Source organism: Bombina bombina, chromosome 6, assembly GCF_027579735.1.
Source record: "Bombina bombina isolate aBomBom1 chromosome 6, aBomBom1.pri, whole genome shotgun sequence".
NCBI classification, from domain to species: domain Eukaryota; kingdom Metazoa; phylum Chordata; class Amphibia; order Anura; family Bombinatoridae; genus Bombina; species Bombina bombina.
In genome coordinates, this window is record NC_069504.1 from 710,088,268 (window position 1) to 710,110,106 (window position 21,839).

Genomic DNA, 21,839 nt, shown 5'->3' on the forward strand with positions numbered 1-21,839 from the left:
GAATTTTCACAAAGGTGCTAGGGTCCCTTCTAGCGATACTAAGACCGCGGGGCATTGCAGTAGCACCTTACCTAGAGGACATCTTAATACAGGCGTCGTCTTTTCACAGAGCCAAGGCTCATACGGACATTGTTCTGGCCTTTCGAAGGTCTCACGGGTGGAAGGTGAACGTAGAAAAAAGTTCTCTGTCCCCGCTCACAAGGGTTCCCTTCCTGGGAACACTAATAGACTCGGTAGAAATGAAAATCTTTCTGACAGAAGTCAGGAAGTCAAAACTTTTGAATACTTGCCGAGTTCTTCATTCCATTCTTCGGCCTTCTGTGGCTCAGTGCATGGAGGTAATCGGTCTAATGGTTGCGGCAATGGACGTAGTCCCTTTTGCCCGAATTCATCTCAGACCACTGCAACTGTGCATGCTCAAGCAGTGGAATGGGGATTATGCAGATTTGTCTCCTCAAATACAAATGGACCAGAAAACCAGAGACTCTCTTCTCTGGTGGTTGTCTCAGGATCACCTGTCTCAGGGAATGAGTTTCCGCAGGCCGGAGTGGATCATTGTTACGACCGATGCCGGTCTGTTAGGCTGGGGTGCGGTCTGGGACTCCCTGAAAGCTCAGGGTCTATGGTCTCGGGAAGAATCTCTTCTCCCGATAAACATTTTGGAGCTGAGAGCGATATTCAATACGCTCCAGGCGTGGCCTCAACTAGCGGAGGCCAAATTCATCAGATTTCAGTCGGACAACATCACGACTGTAGCATACATCAATCATCAGGGAGGAACAAAGAGTTCCCTAGCGATGAAGGAAGTATCCAAGATCATCAAATGGGCGGAGGATCACTCCTGCCATCTATCTGCAATCCACATCCCAGGGGTAGACAACTGGGAGGCGGATTTTCTAAGTCGTCAGACTTTCCATCCGGGGGAGTGGGAATTCCACCCGAAGGTTTTTGCTCAGCTGACCCAGCTATGGGGCACTCCAGAATTGGATTTGATGGCGTCCCGTCAGAACGCCAAACTTCCCCTTTACGGATCCAGATCCAGGCATCCCAAGGCGGCATTGATAGATGCTTTAATAGCGCCTTGGTCATTCAATCTAGCTTATGTCTTTCCACCGTTTCCTCTTCTTCCTCGGCTAGTAGCCAGAATCAAACAGGAGAAGGCTTCGGTAATTTTGATAGCACGTGCGTGGCCACGCAGGACTTGGTATGCAGACCTAGTGGACATGTCATCGGTCCCACCATGGAAACTGCCATCGAGGCAGGATTTTCTAATTCAAGGTCCTTTCAAGCATCCAAATCTAGTTTCTCTGCAACTGACTGCTTGGAGATTGAACGCTTAATCCTAGCTAAGCGGGGTTTCTCTGAATCAGTTATAGATACTCTGATACAGGCCAGAAAGCCTGTCACCAGGAAAATTTACCATAAGATATGGCGGAAATATCTTTGTTGGTGTGAATCCAAGGGTTACTCGTGGAGTAAGGTTAGGATTTCAAGGATATTGTCTTTTCTCCAAGAAGGTTTGGAGAAAGGTCTGTCAGCTAGTTCCTTAAAGGGACAGATATCTGCTCTGTCTATCCTGTTACACAAGCGTCTGGTAGCTGTACCAGACGTTCAGGCATTTGCACAGGCCCTAGTTAGAATCAAGCCTGTCTACAGACCTGTGGCTCCTCCATGGAGTCTAAATTTAGTTCTTTCAGTTCTTCAAGGGGTTCCGTTTGAACCTTTGCATTCCATAGATATTAAGTTATTATCTTGGAAAGTTTTGTTTTTAGTAGCTATTTCTTCTGCTCGAAGAGTTTCTGAATTGTCTGCTTTGCAGTGTAATTCACCCTATCTGGTGTTCCATGCAGATAAGGTTGTTTTGCGTACCAAACCTGGTTTCCTTCCAAAAGTGGTTTCTAATAAGAATATTAACCAGGAAATCATTGTTCCTTCTCTGTGCCCTAATCCAGTTTCTAAGACGGAACGACTGTTGCACAATCTTGATGTGGTTCGTGCTTTAAAATTCTATTTAAAAGCAACTAAAGATTTCAGACAAACATCATCCTTGTTTGTTATGTATTCTGGTAAGAGGAGAGGTCAGAAAGTGACTGCTACCTCTCTTTCCTTCTGGCTGAAAAGCATCATCCGATTGGCTTATGAGACTGCTGGAAAGCAGCCTCCTGAACGAATTACAGCTCATTCCACCAGAGCTGTGGCTTCCACATGGGCTTTCAAGAATGAGGCTTCTGTTGAACATATTTGTAAGGCAGCGACTTGGTCTTCACTGCATACATTTGCCAAATTTTACAAATTCGATACTTTTGCTTCTTCGGAGGCTATTTTTGGGAGAAAGGTTTTGCAAGCAGTGGTGCCTTCCGTTTAGGTTACCTGACTTGTTCCCTCCCGTGTCCTAAAGCTTTGGTATTGGTATCCCACAAGTAAGGATGAATCCGTGGACTGAATACACCAAGTAAGAGAAAACAGAATTTATGCTTACCTGATAAATTACTTTCTCTTACGGTGTATCCAGTCCACAGCCCGTCCTGGCAAATAAGTCAGGTTCAAATTTATTTTAGTAAACTACAGTCACCACTGCACCCTATAGTTTCTCCTTTTTCTCCTAACCGTCGGTCGAATGACTGGGGGGGCGGAGCCTGAGGGGAGCTATATGGACAGCTCTGCTGTGTGCTCTCTTTGCCACTTCCTGTAGGGATTGAGAATATCCCACAAGTAAGGATGAATCCGTGGACTGGATACACCGTAAGAGAAAGTAATTTATCAGGTAAGCATAAATTCTGTTTTTTTAACAATTTTCCAATTGACTTCTCTTATGTAATTTGCTTTGTTCTCTTGGTATCCATTGTTGAAAAGCCTGCATAGGCTGCTTGTCACTGTCTCACCCAGTGTGTTCAGCTAGGCCCCAGTAGCATTAATATCCTTCAACAAATGATTCCAAGAGAATGAAGCAAATCTGATAATAGAAGTAAATCTGAAAATTATACACTCTATCTGAAACCCAAAAGTTATCTTTCATGATTATATCCCTTTAAGGTCTATTTATCAACTCTATATGTTCATTTTATAATATTCTGTTCTGAAGATTGGGCATGTTATTTCTGCAGACACAAATTAAAAACAAATCTATATTTCAGGATGAATAACCTTTGGATTATTGTGTATCTTAAATAGAAACTATCTTTTAGATATATTTTTTCCTCAAAAAGCATTTTATTTAAAAAAAAAATCCTATTTAAAAAAAAATCCTATTTAAATAAAAGAAAATCTGATTTAAATAAAAAAAAAAACTGATAGGTGATGGCGCCTATACTCTGATGGTGAGCACTATTTGCTGCATAATGATTCTGAACATTTATACACTGCAAATGAACACACTGCACTGTACAGGGGCTGTGTAGTGAGATGCTTCCAGCTGTTCCAGCTGACCTGCACTCTCTGCCTCCCTATGTTTCAGGGGAGTCCTCTTTCATTCTAACCATTATTCTGTTATTCCAACACATATGGCCCCTTCTATGAAGCCTATGTTAGGCAGCTCCAAAGTATATACACATATAAAAGCATAAATACACATGTATAATCATATGTATGTATAAATATATACACATATTTAGTCATGAATATGTATGTATATATACATTATGACTCTTTCCATTCAAACACCTTGTGATATACCATATACCTTTTTTTTTTTTTTAAAGCTTTATTGATATACAGATATAATCTTACAAGTTTCTCATGACAAAAACAGTGATGGTACAAAAGTGAACATTATTGTATACTTTCAAAGGCATTAAAACTCGTTTTATCTTTTGAGAAAGTCCGTCTGATAAAGCTTATAGAGATTTTCTTTTTTCCAAAGCTAACAGAAGAAAACCATAACAAAAAACAAAAACCAATCAGTGGAACTTACGCATTCGTAACTTTGCATTGTATCTGGATCAGGTATTACATTAGTTTTAACATGTTGTGTGAGGTCAGGGCAGTATAGTATTTCGAGGCTGGCTTTCACTTGACAGTTGTTTCTGTGTGTGGTGGGTTGTGTTTATGGCTGTGTTATCTAAAGACCCTTGAGAATTATTTACTGTATGGGTGTATGTTTCCCAATAGAGAATCAAAGCGCAATAGAAGTCTAGTCTGTTGGTTTTATGATAGTGATATTTCTCCAAAGATAGGAGGGTAGTCACGTTTTGTCTCCAACCTATCATTGATGGTACCACTGCTTGCTTCCATAGTCTAGGGATCATTTGCTTGGCGCTACTAAGCATAATATATAGTAGTGTAGATTTATACTTACATTTAATCCCTGTTGGCCTGTTAAACAATAAGGTTAAAGGATCGAATGGTATCTTATGTGAGAGTACTTTTTGTATCTCTTTGTGTACACTTTGCCAGAAGGGTCTCAATATAGGGCACTCACACCATATATGGAAAAGTGTGCCTACCTGCTTGCAATCTCTCCAGCAAAGGGGGTCCGCTTCTTTGTAAATTTTAGCTAACCTGCTAGGGTGGAGATACCATCTTCCCAGGAGCTTCATATTGGTTTCAGTAATACTCACTGAGGAAGGTGATTTACCCATCTGCTGGAAAATCGTGTTCCAGACCTCTTTCGTTATAGCAAAGCCCATTTCTGACTCCCAGGTTTTAACATAGGCAGGGGGGTTCTTGGAAAGGATGTCTGCTAAAATCTTATATATTGCTGATAGTGAACCCTTCATAGAAGTGGTTGTCCAGCACAACAGTTCAAAGGGAGTGAGGTTTCTAATCAAGTTGGGCTTATTTTTATTGTGAGTAATGAAATGAGAAAGCTGGAGGTATTCATACCACTTGTGGAAGAATGGGATACTCTTCTCTACCAATGTTGTCTTTGTTATAATGGATCCTTGCTCTATTACCGAGTAACAAGGTAAACCTGCTGATATGGTGTATGAGCTATTCGCCCAATTGTGTTGGTAAGCGGGAAATTCCGTGTTATGCATTATGGGGGTGAGTGGAGAGGGGATTGTAGAAATACTATATTGTGGTCTGACATATACATCCCAAGTGTTCAAAGTGTCTCTAATTAAAGTAGGGGCAGATGTCGAGATATTCCTGTGTTGTTTATGTATCCAGCATATAGCCCCCAGGCTTTTTGTATTGACTATATCATGTTCTAGTTTCACCCATTCTTTATTAATTGCATTTTTGCTCCAATCCACTATCCTAGTCAATTGAGGCGCTTGTTTATATAAGTCTAAATTGGGAACTCCCAATCCTCCTCTATCTCGGCTCCTGTATAGTATGGGTTTGGCTATTCTAGGTTTTTTATTTTCCCAGATAAATGTGTTTGCTACTGCTTGTGCAGTGTGCATGTAATGTGCGGGTAATTGAATCGGTATTGTCTGAAATAAGTATAGAAACCTGGGAAGAATGCTCATTTTGAAGGCATGTATCCTTCCTAGCCATGACAAATGTTTGTTTTGCCAGGACTTCAGGTCTGATTGGACACTTTTAATGAGATTTTGATAGTTCAAGGAAAATAGCGAATCAAATGATTTAGCTATCTGAATCCCTAAGTATTTTATTGAGCTATGTTTTTGGGTAAATTGATACTGCAATTTAATTTGACTATTCATTTGCTCGGATAACCCACTCCCATAAATTCTGATTTGGATACATTTATTTTATAATTTGATAATATGCTATAATTTTTGATTTCCAACATGAGTGGCGGAAGAGACTGCTGTGGAGAGGTCAGTGTGAAAAGTACATCATCAGCATACAGTGTTGTCTTATACTGTGTGTCCCCTATTTGAATCCCTTGTATCTCTTTGTTGTTTCTTACATTAGCCGCTAAAACCTCCATGGCATCACAAAAAGTATGGGCGAGAGAGGGCATCCTTGCCTCGTCCCGTTATAAATGGGGAGAAAATCTGACAAAGAGTCATTCAATTTGATCCGGGCTCTAGGAGCGTGATATAAAGCAAAAATTTTATCTATAAGCTTCTCGCCCATACCAAATCTAATTAAAGTGGATTTTAAAAATAGCCAGTCTAACCTATCGAAAGCCTTTTCAGCATTGATGGCCAGAAAGATTGAGGGAGTGTCATAAGTTTGGGAATATTCTAATAAATTGATTACCTTGATAGTATTATCTCTCGCCTCCCTTTGGGGAACAGAACCCACTTGATTGAGATGTATGAGTTGTGGAAGGAATCTATTGAGTCTAGTTGCTATAATTTTTGCGTATAATTTAATGTCCACATTCAATAACGAAATGGGACGGAAGTTGGCTGGGTCATCCGCTTGCTTTCCAGGTTTTGGAATTACGGAAATGTGGGCTTCTAACATTGCAGGAGGGAAAGGGTGTTGTCAATCTGTTTTGTTAAAAATTAAGCACAAATGTGGGACCAGAATAGGTGCAAATTTCTTATAGTACTGGACCGTAAACCCATCGGGGCCTGGGCTTTTTCCGGTGGGCATTTGTTTAAGGGCCGTTAAAATTTCTATTATTGTTATAGGGACTTCTAATTCGTCTGACTGAGATTCAGTTAGATGAGGTAAAGGAGTGTTTGCTAAATAGGCCTTGACGTTATCCTCTGTATCTGCTGAGGGGTTATCTTTGTTTATGTTGTAGAGTTTCTCGTAGTATGCCAGAAATTGTGATAAAATCTCTGGTGTAGTGTTTACCTTTTCTTTTGTGGGTGTTTTTATTTCATGAATGAAGGTTTTCAACTTCCTTAATTTGAGGGCTCGGGCTAAATATTTCCCTGGTCTATTGCTTTCGAAATAGAATTTTTGTTTGTTTTTTAGTGCTAATGCATTGGCCTCTTTTAGTAATTGGTCATAAACTGCTTTCCTAGCTTTTGCCAATTCCTCTAGAACTTTAGTGTCTAAGGGGTTTTGTTTGTGCGCATAATCTAGTTTGGATAGTAATTCTGTCGACTGTTGGTATTGTAATCGCGCTCTTTTCCTAATATATGCCTGTTGCCTGATGAACTCGCCTCTAATGAAGCACTTGTGTGCTTCCCAAACCGTAAATGAGTCAGTTTCAGGGAGAGAGTTAAATTGGAAATACTCGGGGAGCAATTTTTCAATCCTAGTTTTAAATTCAGGGGAATCCAATAAACTCTCGTCTAGCTTCCAGGTAAAATCACTTTTTGGTACTGAGGGCCAATTAAGTTGTGTGAGTACCGCAGAGTGGTCTGACCATGCGGTGTGCGAAAGTCTAGATGACAGCACGTTAGACAAACCCCTTTGATTAGTTAAGTGATAATCAATCCTACTATAAGATCGATGTGGTGAAGAGAAGAAGGTGTAATCCTTCTGTGTGGGGTGTTTAAATCTCCATATATCAAACAGTGTCTGATCACGCATTAATTTCCATAGCTGTTTGACTGTGCTCCTGTGTATAGAGGGCTTAGGGTTTGTGGTATCTAAGTTTGGCTGTATGGGAACGTTAAGATCCCCTCCTATGTAAAGGGCACCTTTAGTGTGGTCTAAGATTTGAGAGAAATACTTTTTAAAGAAGGGTAACTGTCTTGAGTTTGGGGCATACAGATTTACTAATGTCACTGGAGTGCCGTACAGTAGTCCAAACACACATAGAAATATGCCTTCTGCATCTGTATGTGTTTGTATGTGGGTGAAAGATATGTGCTTGCTTATAAGGATGCTTACACCATTCCGTTTGTGATCAAATGAGCTGTGGAAATGTTGTGTGTAGTAAGATCCTAAATATTTGGGTTCTTTATTTTTTTAAAAATGTGTCTCTTGCAAAAAAAGAATATCCCCCTTTTTTCTACGAAGGTCTTGAAGTGCTATGGAGCATACCATATAGCTTTTAACACTTATAAAACCTTTTTTTAACATTTCTATAAATTATTTTATTCAATATTGTATATATGAGTGTAACACTTTATTTAAATGTATTTATGTTGGGTTTGGTGCATTTTTTTTATTTAGTTCTAACCCTTTGCACTTCAGCTTGGGTGGTTGCGTTTACTTTCAACTTGTAATATGAGCGCAAGCTAACAATAGCACACCATTTGTAATCTAGCCCTATGTGTGTGTATGTATGTGTAGCATCCAGGAGAATCAGGTGCTATAATTTGCAAACAAATCTATACATAGGGTTGCCACCTACCTACCGGGCTGGCTATGCTCATTCGCATACATTTGCATACATAATTGTACAGCATAACTCAAGAACTAATGCTGTCAGGACTGATTTTAATTGATCATATGTTTATAATTATATTCCAATACTCTTAGAAGAAGAATATCATATTTATTTTTATATTTAATCTTTTTTCAACATTGACCTGAACCTTAAAAATACCATGTTGCTAAAATACCAGCTGGGTGGCATCCCTATTTATACATAAGACCAACAAAGACTTTGTGTCTGATTCCCACAGTCAGCTATCCATGCCAAACCCATGAGTCAGACAGGCTGCCAGGACCATTATACCATAAGACAGGCTAAAGAAATAGGACTGTTCTGGGAAATTTGGGACTGTTGGTAAATATGGCTAAAGGGCTGGATAACGGTTTACTTAGGTGTTTTTTTCCCTTGTATTTTACCTCTGCTGCTCTGGTTCACCGTTTCATGCCGTCCTAAAAGCGATGGGCTTTAACACCTTTAGGACGGCATGGAACGTCCTAACTTTAGCCGGGTTCTGCTCCCGGGGATCCAACTGGGAACTCAAGCAATCCCCCAGGAGCCAATCAGCGCCATTTGGAGTTGCATGATCGCAGTGACGATTGTGTGACTTTCTGTCTCCACTTTTGTTTACATTTCATACTTGGACGGTTGCCTCTGTCCTGAAGAAGTTAATATTAGAGACGCTCGCTAAACTGTTTAGAAAAATAATGTATATGAAACTAGAAACACAGACTTTAAGAGGAAGTATTAACCTGCATGAGCAAAGTTCTTTGTATTCATATCTTAAGCTAAGGGTTCTTTCCTGTTTCATCCTTTATTTGTAGCCTGATTTCTGAGGAATGCTTTAGGCCTGGTCAGATGTTTTATACTCAAAGTTTGATGCCGTGTATCTCTGTATTTAATTTTACACCATGGGTAGTTGTTTCAATGTCTACTTTATATACACACACACACACACACACATACACATATATATATATATATATATATATATATGTGTGTGTGTTTGTGTATAGTTGTTTTAAAAGACACTTCTTCTTTTAAAAATCCATAGAAGAAGTGAAAATACTTTTTATAAGCTAGTTGTTGCTGAGAGCTGTGCAGATCGACTTTTAAAGGGACATTTAAAAAAAATTGAATTAAAAGCATTTTTACAATATACTTGATTTAGCAAAAAATCTTCTAATAAAAGCTATCACTGGTTTCAGCGAGAGATTTTACGGTTCATGTGCACCTGAAGTGTATCTAGATATGCGCCATGCACCAACATTTTGAAACTTGCTGCTCGAAGAGTAAGTGGTGCCTTGTATTTAATTGTGATTAATTTACATCGTACAAGCTCTCTGAGCAGACGCCCTTCTTAAAATGTTGGTGCATGAAGTATATTAAGGTATGCTTCATGTGCACATGCACAGAAAATGCTTTCATAGTTATAGCTTTTACTAAAAGCGTGTTTTGCTAGTAAAAATATAAAGCAAAACTAATTGTATTCAAAATTGAAATGCACTGATTTGCATTTTAATTATTGTTAGAATGTCTCTTTTTAGTTTTGCTTTATTTCAGTTTAAAAACTGGTGGTCCATTCTGATTAAACAGGGTTACTTCTTGACAAACTAGTTTTTATTGGATTGTCTGTACTTAAAGAGACACTAAACCCAAATGTTTTCTTTCATGATTCCGATAGAGAATAAAATTTTAAAACAACATTCCAATTTACTTCTGTTATATATTTTGCTTCATTTTTTAGATATCCTTTGTTGAAGGAATAGCAATGCACATGGGTGAGCCAATCACACGAGGCATCTATGTGCAGCAACCAATCAGCAGCTACGGAGTCTATCTAGATATGCTTTTCAGCAAAGCATATCAAGAAAATAAAACAAATTAGATAATAGGAGTAAATTAGAACGTTGTTTAAAATTGCATGCTCTTTCTAAACCATGCAATACAAAATTTGGGTTTCATGTCCCTTTAAAGGGATAGAAAACCCCAAAATGTTCTTTAGTGATTTAAACAGAACATACAATTTTAATCAACATTCCAATTTACTTCTATTATCAAATTTGCAAAGAGACAAATGTGTGCAGGCACCAATCAGCAACTAGCTCCCACTAGTGTAGGATATGTGCGTATTCTTTTTCAACGAAGGATACTAATAAAACAAAGCACATTTAAAAATAGAAGTGAATTTGAAATTACAGGCTCTATCTGATTTATGCAAGTTTCAATCCCTTTTAAGAGGCATTTGCTGCCCATGTTTGTATGGAATAGTTAAAGCACTAGACTAATTCCCCATAAAGCATTTAATTATGCATAGTAAAATATTCTTTGCAATATATCTGTCCCTAGCTGTCCACAGCAGACGAGATAAGAGAAAAATAGACGAGAGGCTTTTTCAAGGAGTTTATCTCTGTACTGCAAAGACAAGTATATTGAAAAATGGTTCTATTCAAAATTGAAATGTTCTCATGCACATTTTAGTTTTGACTTTTATTCCTCGTTTAATTATGATCTCACCCTCTGTTAGGCTTTGGGACAGAACTGTCATTTAAGATCCAAAGAGTCCCATAACTTTTAGCGAGGAACATTTCTCAAGAAATTCCACTTTCTTAATTAATTTAAATTGTCTCTGAGTTCTTAAACTACTAGAGTGTCGTCCTGTTGTGGGAGTGACAGACTCCATGTCCCATAGCTCCTTCCTGTTAGTGGGTGGGAAAGCAATGATGTCCTATAGCTCAATACCCTCGATGTAACTGAGTATAAGTGACAGACTAGTTTTCTCAGCTTGTTTTTATATTTCTCATTTTATCACGCTGGGAGAAGCAGACACACCATGTGCATGTACACTCGCAATTTCCAGGTGCAAATGTGTTTTTTCTTAAAGGGACAGTCTACTTGAAACTTTTTATTGTTTAAAAAGATAGAAAATCCCTTTATTACCCATTCCCCAGTTTTGCATAATCAACACTTATATTAATACACTTTTTACCTCTGTGATTACTTTGTATCTAAGCATCTGCAGACTGCCCCCTTATCTCAGTTCTTTTGACAGAGTTGCATTTTAGTCAATCAGTGCCGACTCATAAATAACTCTACCGGAGCACAATGTTCTTTATATGGCGCACATGAACTAGCGGTGTTTTGCTATGAAAACTGTCAAAATGCACTGAGATAAGAGGCGGCTTTCAAGGGCTTAGAAATTAGCACATGAGATTACCTAGGTTTAACTTTCAACAAATACCAAGAGAACATAGCAAATTTGGTGATTAAAAGTAAATTGGAAGTTTAATTTTGACTAGACTGTCCCTTTAACCCCTTAACTAAATTGGATGTACATATACACCATGCGGCAAGAAGCTCATCGTACCACATAACGTATATTTACGTCCTAGCTGCAGGAAGCTATACTACAGAAACAAAGGTAGGGTGGGGGGCCCTAGCTAATGATAGACCAGTGGGGGACCACTACACTACAGGGAAAAAAATAAATAAATGAAAAATATTATATATATATATATATATATATATATAGGTACTGACAGACAGCTGCCAGTACTAAAGATGGCCGCAATTAGTGGCAGGGTTAAAGAGCTATTGAAGGGACCAGGGAGGTGCGAGGGTTGAGGAGGTTCTCTGCACTGCAGGCAAAAACTAAGAAAAAGAGCTGTTTGGGAGGGATCAGGGGGTGGGAGTGTAATCTCTACACTAAAGCTAAAATTAAAGGGATAGTAAACACCAAAAATGTTATTGTTTAAAAAGATAGATAATTCCTTTAATTTCCATTCTCCAGTTTTGCATAACCAACACTGTTATATAAATATACTTTTTACCTCTGTGATTACCTTGTATCTAAGCCTCTGCTGACTACCTCCTTATCTGAGATCTTTTGTATATATCTGTTTATGGAGGGGTAAATTACGTGCCACATTTTCCCCTGCTAGCTGTGTAACCCAGTAATAGGACAAGTTAAATAACTACCCATCTCTTTCCATAGAAATCTCCTGTTTGTATACCCGCGAAGCCTGAACTTCAGCAGTCGCCAGGGATCAATGAGGAATATCACAGTGAAAGTTCAGTACATGGCCGGGGAGGACCCTAATCAAGTTTTGCCGGTGAGAAAGAAAAAGAATTGGGCAAATCAAGAGTAAAGAGAGACCAGAGAAATAAAAACAGCTTGGGGCTGATAAGTGGAGAGGAGGGAAGTATAGTGAGGATAAGAGAAATCAGACTGAGAATTGTTTTAGGAAATTGCAGAATAAAAGAACCGCTTTTTCAGAAGATGAATATAGATAAGCAGGTTTATCTGAGAGACTTTCTCTTTGGACAATGTGTGTAATTGGTAATATTCACTGTGACAGGTCATCTTCGGGAAGTCCAGCTGCAGTGAGTTCTCCACGGATGGGTACACATCAGTGGTTTATCATAACAAGTAGGTGCCGCAGCATCCAATACCTCTCTGCTCATCCAGATACTCTTTCATGTGCTTTCCACTGCCCACAGTTATCTCCTTCTTTTTCTTTGTTCCCCTGCCCATACATTTCTAATTATTAAAGGGACATGAAATCCAAAAAAAAAACTTTCATAATTTAGATAGAGCATGGAATTTTAATCAACTTTCTAATTTACTTCTATTATCTAATTTGCTTCATTCTCTTGATATCCTTTGCTGAAAAGCATATCTAGATAGGCTCAGTAGCTGCTGATTGGTGGCTGCACGTAGATGCCTCGTGTGATTGGCTCACCCAAGTACATTGCTATTTCTTCAGCAAAGGATATCTAAAGAATGAAACAAAATTAGATAATAGAAGTAAATTGGAATGGTGGTTAAAAATGTATTCTCTATCTGAATCATAAAAGAATAATTTGGGGTTTAATGTGGTTTAATGTCCCTTTTAAGCCTGATAAAGGCTTGTTCTTATTAGAAATGTAGAAATGTGTGAGCTGTCCTTATCAACCAATGATCATTTCATTGTATAAGGCAGTATCCATTGCACCATATAGAAATCAATTTTACATAAAACAATTTTGCTTGATGAAACTTTAAAATATATTCAGTTGATGCTCTTTCATACACATGATAGAACGTCTTGCCTATTATTTCACCATTAAGCACATTTGTCCAACTGTCAATACATTTACTAAGTATCCAAATTAAACCAATGTTTGTTTATTAATCCTACTTCCTTCTCCGCTGCATTGTTCCCAGATCTCCTGAGTTCTATGAAGAATTTAAAATGAAAATTCCAGGGAATGTAACTGAAAATCATCACCTTCTCTTCACTTTCTACCATGTGAGCTGTAGACAAAACCAGACCCCTGGAGTTGAGACCCCAGCGGGATACACGGTGAGAGACACTCAATTCTATATAGAAAGCACTTCCATGATAAATCCTAAGGCAGTGATGGCTACACAGCAATACTTTAGGAGCGCTGATGGCCACATCTAAATGAATAACTATATAAAAACATCTTTATTATATACATAAATGATATAAATTACAATCATAACAATGTTCTTTCAACAATGTACTGTGACACAGCACAGTTAAATAAGAGTGGCACAGTACAAAGCTTTAACATACGTATTTATATTACATTATTATGAAAACAGTGTAATACAAAGCTTTTCAACTTTGTTCATACAATCATTTTGCATAGTAAATCCTTTCGTTTGCACATTAGAAAACCATCTGTTGTGGGGGGATGATAGTGGGGCTGGGGATGTATGGTCTGAGCAACAGCAGTGAGAAGACTAAGGGATGTTATGAGATGCGGCTGGGGCCAAAGAATGAAGGGGCAAGAGGGTGTTTAGTTCTCCTCCTCAGGCCTATGAATAAACCAGCGGTAGTCCCAAGTAGTTACCCTTTATTCTTCACGATCAGATGGTTTCTGGCAAACCCCAAAGAGTCTTTGACACAGCACATCAAGCACCATGCATCATTTATAGCATCCATAGTGTGTGTGCCCGGGAACAGTCAATAGAGTGCTGAGTGCATAGACAAGTGTTGTCTCGGTACAGAGTCTCTGAGCTCACTCTCTAACTCAACAAACCCTGGCAAAAAGGCATTTATAGAATATATGCAAAGCGGTTTCTTCTGCAACATAACCACGGAAGCCGTATCTGTACCTGCAAAGTATTTTTGCATGCATGAAAGACCTGAGGTGGAGGCCCCCTGAATGGCTATCCACGCAGTGCCCTTTTGCCTGTTGGTGAGTCTCTTTGAAGCAGCATTCCTCCAGATAGTTTTGGCTTTCTGGGAAGGCAGCCCAAGAATAGTCTCTAGTAAGTCCTTACTTTTCATTGCCTTGTAGATCACCTTAGGAGTCCATAGGTCAGGCTTAACTCCCTCCAGATGGTGCTCCCTTACAAACTTGCACACATCCAGGTAGAACCAGGGACTATCCCAGTTGTAGGGGTAGGCACTGTACTATTTGGCCCAGTTGAGGCCCCTCCATAGAGGTAGATGGAAAAAATGGGACATGGAGTTTCCTGTGGCTTAAACACAGTACTAGGAGCAAAAAGCATGAGATATTGAATATTTAATTTGCATATCTTACCCAGAGTTCTCTGGTGCATTGGTAACAATGTATACAGAGTGTTTTTGGGAAAAAGCAAGCAGGGATACTTGTTTAGATGTGCTAATTGTCTATGCAATAATTCCATGGCTCCTACTTCTATGAAATGGAGTATCTTAATCTCAGACTTTTATCTCTACCATAATGTAATGAATATATACACACACACAATTTATATATATCATTTATGTCAGTCTTATCTATAAGTGGCCCTCTGAGTTATGGCTCTGATCATGACATGTATATTGTATCCCTTCTCATTCATATTAAGGACATCGCATTTGAGTATTTTTATATAGTATGAGACTCAAATATGGGGAGTTCACTTGGCCAGGGGATTTAATGGGTTAACGATAAATGATTTACTTTATTAGTTACCTACTATACAAGTATGCTTCTAGGTTTTAAAAATACATACTTTTTTGACAACCACAAAGGTAGCAAAAAGAGAGAAACGCAAAATAGTCAATAATGTTAAGGTACTGTTATGAAAATCCCTAGTCGGAGGGACTTTGTCAAGAACTGTCTACTATCTCTGTTCATGCTCCTTTATAGCGGGTTACACACTATAATGAATTTTAATTGGTCTAATAATCTGTGTAACCCGCTATAAAGGAGCATGAACACAGATAGTAGACAGTTCTTGACAAAGTCCCTCCGACTAGGGACGAAACGCGTAGAACAGACAGTAGCTACTTTGAATTTTGACCCTGGGAGGCCGCCGTAAGAGTTCCGGTATCACATGGTATACGTGCATCATTGGTAGGAACTCATACACGGAAGAGCTGAGGGCCTTTATTTATATCCCCACTAGGAATGGTTAGTACATTTGTGTATTACTTTATGGACATTGACTGACTAAACATACATCCGTTTGGAACACTGACCACGAGGGGATTTTATTCTTGATGTGCTTTTAAATTTCGTATATATATATAGTAATATCAATCAACCCCAAAAGGTAGAGAAAATGCTTCACTCTCCGGTCTTAGCAAAGTTCCTTTATTAGGTATCCAGCATCAATCAGAAAATCCCCCAAACGTTTCGATACCAGTTGGTATCTTTGTCAATGGGCAATCAAAACATATTTATCCCAAAAAGAAGGTTTTAGGAACCTTCTTTTTGGGATAAATATGTTTTGATTGCCCATTGACAAAGATACCAACTGGTATCGAAACGTTTGGGGGATTTTCTGATTGATGCTGGATACCTAATAAAGGAACTTTGCTAAGACCGGAGAGTGAAGCATTTTCTCTACCTTTTGGGGTTCATTGATATTACCATATGTTTTCTATGCAGCACCCCGGCGGATGCCTTAAGTCACAGTGAGTGCACTTGTTGTGGATACTTATATATATATATATATATATATATATATATATATATATATATAGTGAGTGCACTTGTTGTGGATACTTTTATATATATATATATATATATATATATATATATATATATATATATATATATATATATATATATATAGCGTGTGGCTATAAATAAAGTTTGGAGATCTACACTTGAATCGTGTCTGCGCTCTTCTATTTTCTCATATTTAGAATGCTTCTAGGTTTAGAGGCTTATGTATATCTTTTTCATTGTTGGAGCTTATATTAAACAGTTTTATTAACAGTCTTTATATTTTAGTCGTTTTTTAAACTGCAAGTTTCTTTGCGCTCTTTTTAGAGATGTGTAATTTTGTATGATGCAGTTTTTTTCTGTTTATCCCGCTCACGTGACGACCGCATTTCCACTTTTGCGGAGCGGTTGGAGAGTGTATTGTGCAGCCGTCTTTGACTCGTCTTGAAAGTCTTTTGTATCGGCTCTTTTTATCAGCTCACCAGATTACCAGAGGAGAGAATTCACTACTAGAGAGTTGCTCTTACTAGTGGGATGTTTTTTTCTGGCCAGTAGGATCCTCAGGCAACTGAGGCAGTTTTTCAAAATTATATATATATATATATATATATATATATATATATATATATATATATATTTGACTTCAATACAAGTGTTTAATATTTAACTGTAGGATTAAAAATTAAAATTTGATTAAAATTTAGTTTTTAATAAGATTTATTTCTCCAACATAGGTGTGTCCGGTCCACGGCGTCATCCTTACTTGTGGGATATTCTCTTCCCCAACAGGAAATGGCAAAGAGCCCAGCAAAGCTGGTCACATGATCCCTCCTAGGCTCCGCCTACCCCAGTCATTCTCTTTGCCGTTGTACAGGCAACATCTCCACGGAGATGGCTTAGAGTTTTTTAGTGTTTAACTGTAGTTTTTATTATTCAAGAAACCTGCCACTGCTACCAAGACAGCATGAAATGCGGGCCCCCGATCCGGGACCGGATCTGGTGGGGGGCAGACTCTCTCTCTTCGCTCAGGCTTGGGAAAGAGATGTTCTGGATCCTTGGGCGCTAGAAATAGTCTCCCAAGGTTATTCTCTGGAGTTCAAGGGGCTTCCTCCAAGGGGGAGGTTCCACAGGTCTCAGTTGTCTTCAGACCACATAAGAAGACAGGCATTCTTACATTGGGTAGAAGACCTGCTAAAAATGGGAGTGATTCATCCTGTTCCATTAGGAGAACAAGGGATGGGGTTCTACTCCAATCTGTTCATAGTTCCCAAAAAAGAGGGAACGTTCAGACCAATCTTAGATCTCAAGATCTTGAACAAGTTTCTCAAGGTTCCATCGTTCAAGATGGAAACCATTCGAACACTTCTTCCTTCCATCCAGGAAGGTCAATTCATGACCAAGGTGGATTTCAAGGATGCGTATCTACATATTCCTATCCACAAGGAACATCATCGGTTCCTAAGGTTTGCATTCCTGGACAAGCATTTCCAGTTCGTGGCATTTTCTTTCGGATTAGCCACTGCTCCTAGGATTTTCTCATAGGTACTAGGGTCCCTTCTGGCGGTGCTAAGACCAAGGGGCATTGCTGTAGTACCTTACTTGGACGACATTCTGATTCGAGCGTCGTCCCTTCCTCAAGTAAAGGCTCACACGGACATTGTCCTGGCCTTTCTCAGATCTCACGGATGGAAAGTGAACGTGGAAAAGAGTTCTCTATCTCCGTCAACGAGGGTTCCCTTCTTGGGAACTATAATAGACTCCTTAGAAATGAGGATTTTTCTGACAGAAGCCAGAAAAACAAAACTTCTAGACTCTTGTCGGATACTTCATTCCGTTCCTCTTCCTTCCATAGCGCAGTGCATGGAAGTGATAGGTTTGATGGTAGCGGCAATGGACATAGTTCCTTTTGTGCGCATTCATCTAAGACCATTACAACTGTTCATTCTCAGTCAGTGGAATGGGGACTATTCAGACTTGTCTCCGAAGATACAAGTAAATCAGAGGACCAGAGACTCATTCCGTTGGTGGCTGTCCCTGGACAACCTGTCACAAGGGATGACCTTCCGCAGACCAGAGTGGGTCATTGTCACGACCGACGCCAGTCTGATGGGCTGGGGCGCGGTCTGGGGATCCCTGAAAGCTCAGGGTCTTTGGTCTCGGGTAGAATCTCTTCTACCGATAAATATTCTGGAACTGAGAGCGATATTCAATGCTCTCAAAGCTTGGCCTCAGCTAGCGAGGGCCAAGTTCATACATCAACCATCAGGGGGGAACAAGGAGCTCCCTAGCGATGGAAGAAGTGACCAAAATCATTCTATGGGCGGAGTCTCACTCCTGCCACCTGTCTGCTATCCACATCCCAGGAGTGGAAAATTGGGAAGCGGATTTTCTGAGTCGTCAGACATTGCATCCGGGGGAGTGGGAACTCCATCCGGAAATCTTTGCCCAAGTCACTCAACCGTGGGGCATTCCAGACATGGATCTGATGGCCTCTCGTCAGAACTTCAGAGTTCCTTACTACGGGTACAGATCCAGGGATCCCAAGGCGGCTCTAGTGGATGCACTAGTAGCACCTTGGACCTTCAAACTAGCTTATGTGTTCCTGCCGTTTCCTCTCATCCCCAGGCTGGTAGCCAGGATCAATCAGGAGAGGGCGTCGGTGATTTTGATAGCTCCTGCGTGGCCACGCAGGACTTGGTATGCAGATCTGGTGAATATGTCATCGGCTCCACCATGGAAGCTACCTTTGAGAGACCTTCTTGTTCTAGGTCCGTTCGAACCACTCCAGCTGACTGCTTGGAGATTGAACGCTTGATTCTCAGTTTCTGTTATTAATACTCTTGTTCAGGCCTGAAAGCCTGTAACCAGAAAAATTACCACATAATTTGGTATATCTGTTGGTGTGAATCTGCAGGATTCCCTTGGGACAAGGTTAAGATTCCTAAGAGTCTATCCTTCCTTCGAGAAGGATCGGAAAAAGGCTTATCTGCAAGTTCCTTGATGGGACAGATTTCTGCCTTGTCTGTGTTACTTCACAAAAAGCTGGCAGCTGTGCCAGATGTTCTAGCCTTTGTTCAGGCTCTGGTTAGAATCAAGCCTGTTTACAAAATTTTGACTCCTCCTTGGAGTCTCAACCTAGTTCTTTCAGTTCTTCAGGGGGTTCCGTTTGAACCCTTACATTCCGTTGATATTAAGTTATTATCTTGGAAAGTTTTGTTTTTGGTTGCAATTTCTTCTGCTAGAAGAGTTTCAGAATTATCTGCTCTGCAGTGTTCTTCTCCTTATCTGGTGTTCCATGCAGATAAGGTGGTTTTGCGTACTAAACCTGGTTTTCTTCCAAAAGTTGTTTCTAACAAAAACATTAACCAGGAGATAGTTGTGCCTTCTTTGTGTCCTAATCCAGTTTCAAAGAAGGAACGTTTGTTGCACAACTTGGATGTAGTTCGTGCTCTCAAATTTTACTTAGCAGCTACTAAGGATTTCAGACAAACTTTGTCTTTGTTTGTTGTTTATTCTGGTAAACGGAGAGGTCAAAAAGCAACTTCTACCTCTCTCTCCTTCTGGATTAAAAGCATTATCCGATTGGCTTATGAGACTGCCGGACGGCAGCCTCCTGAAAGAATCACAGCTCACTCCACTAGGGCTGTGGCTTCCACATGGGCCTTCAAGAACGAGGCTTCTGTTGATCAGATATGTAAGGCAGCGACTTGGTCTTCACTGCACACTTTTTCTAAATTTTACAAATTTGATACTTTTGCTTCTTCTGAGGCTATTTTTGGGAGAAAGGTTTTGCAAGCCGTGGTGCCTTCCGTTTAGGTGACCTGATTTGCTCCCTCCCTTCATCCGTGTCCTAAAGCTTTGGTATTGGTTCCCACAAGTAAGGATGACGCCGTGGACCGGACACACCTATGTTGGAGAAAACAGAATTTATGTTTACCTGATAAATTACTTTCTCCAACGGTGTGTCCGGTCCACGGCCCGCCCTGGTTTTTTTCATCAGGTCTGATAATTTATTTTCTTTAACTACAGTCACCACGGTAACATATGGTTTCTCCTATGCAAATATTCCTCCTTAACGTCGGTCGAATGACTGGGGTAGGCGGAGCCTAGGAGGGATCATGTGACCAGCTTTGCTGGGCTCTTTGCCATTTCCTGTTGGGGAAGAGAATATCCCACAAGTAAGGATGACGCCGTGGACCGGACACACCGTTGGAGAAAGTAATTTATCAGGTAAACATAAATTCTGTTTTATTGGGCATTGCTAGTGGACCTGTAATTTAAGCTATGGATGCAGAACAGGATCAGCCTATCTCTATGGATAGATGTTTGCTTTATTTAGACAACCAGATTACCCTACCTATGCAGTTTTGTTCCTCATGTTTAGCAAAAACTTTAAAATGTAAAGAAAAAATTCTCCCTTCTGAGCCAAGTGTCTCTCAGGATACTGCTGTGGGTGACATGCCTCAGCTTTCTCCTCAGACCTCCCAAGCCTTAAAGGGACACTGAACCCAATTTTTTTCTTTTGTGATTCAGATAGAGCATGCAATTTTAAGCAACTTTCTAATTTACTCCTATTATCAATTTTTCTTCGTTCTCTTGCTATATTTATTTGAAAAAGAAGGCATCTAGGCTTTTTTTTTTTTGGTTCAGACTCTGGATAGCACTTTTCTAATGGTAGATGAATTTATCCACCAATCAGCAAGAACAACCCAGGTTGTTCAAAAATGGGCCGGCATCTAAACTTACATTCTTGCATTTCAAGTAAAGATACCAAGAGAATGAAGACAATTTGATTATAGGAGTAAATTAAAAAGTTGCTTAAAATTTCATGCTCTATCTGAATCACAAAAGAAAAAAATTGGGTTCAGTATCCCTTTAATTGTTTCTCATACTGTGCCTTCTGTGTCCTCTCATCCACCTGGGAGTGTTTATTTACTCGGGGATTTTGCTTCTCAGATTTCTTCTGCAGTAATAGCGGCTTTGTCAGCTTTCCCTTCATCGGGTAAGCGTAAGAGAAAATCTAAACATCTGCCTGATAGTAAGGCTTCTGACTCTAGGCCTGCATTAGCCACTCTTTCTCAGATGTCTGATGAGGAGAATACTTCAGTAGCTTCTGAAGGTGAGATCTCAGACTGACACCTTAGCAGAAAAATCTTCAGAAACTGAAGAGGTTAATTTTAGATTTAAGCTTGAACACCTCCGGTTACTATTGAAGGAGGTTTTAGCTACTTTAGACGACTCTGAACCTTTGGTTGCTGTCAACCCCACAAAGTCTTCTAAATTGTATAGAGTTTATGATTCCCCATCTTCTGAGGAGGTTTTTCCTGTCCCAAGGAAGATATCTGAAATTATTACCAAGGAATGGGATAAGCCAGGTGTACCTTTTTCCCCTTCCCCTGTTTTTAATTAGATGTTTCCTGTTGCTGACTCTATTCGTGACTCATGGCGCACTGTTCCTAAAGTAGAAGGAGCTATTTCTACTCTATAGGAACTACCATTCCTATAGAAGATAGTTCCTCTTTTAAGGACCCAATGGACAAGAAACTTAGAGGCTTACTTAAAAAAGATGTGCCTCCATCAAGGGTTACAGTGGCAACCTGCAGCGAGTATTGCTACTGTAGAGGAGATCCAAGATAGGATCAAAGCTCTCAAATTGCCCAATACCATTATCTGTGATGCCAATATGCAGATAAGTAGTCTGGGAGCTAAAATGTCTAGCTTCATGGTTCTAGCCTGCAGTGCTCTGTGGTTAAAATCTTGG

At 39.7% G+C, this 21,839-nt stretch overlaps 1 protein-coding gene across 1 annotated transcript in view; it reads left to right on the forward strand.

Moving 5' to 3' along the window:
* The window catches only part of DOCK6 (dedicator of cytokinesis 6), a 360,578-nt gene that overhangs the window by 178,662 nt on the left and 160,077 nt on the right, over positions 1-21,839 (forward strand). Inside the window, 3 exon segments of the mRNA XM_053717880.1 lie at positions 12,138-12,255; positions 12,502-12,572; positions 13,350-13,488. Of these exon segments, the coding sequence (XP_053573855.1) occupies positions 12,138-12,255; positions 12,502-12,572; positions 13,350-13,488 (328 nt within the window).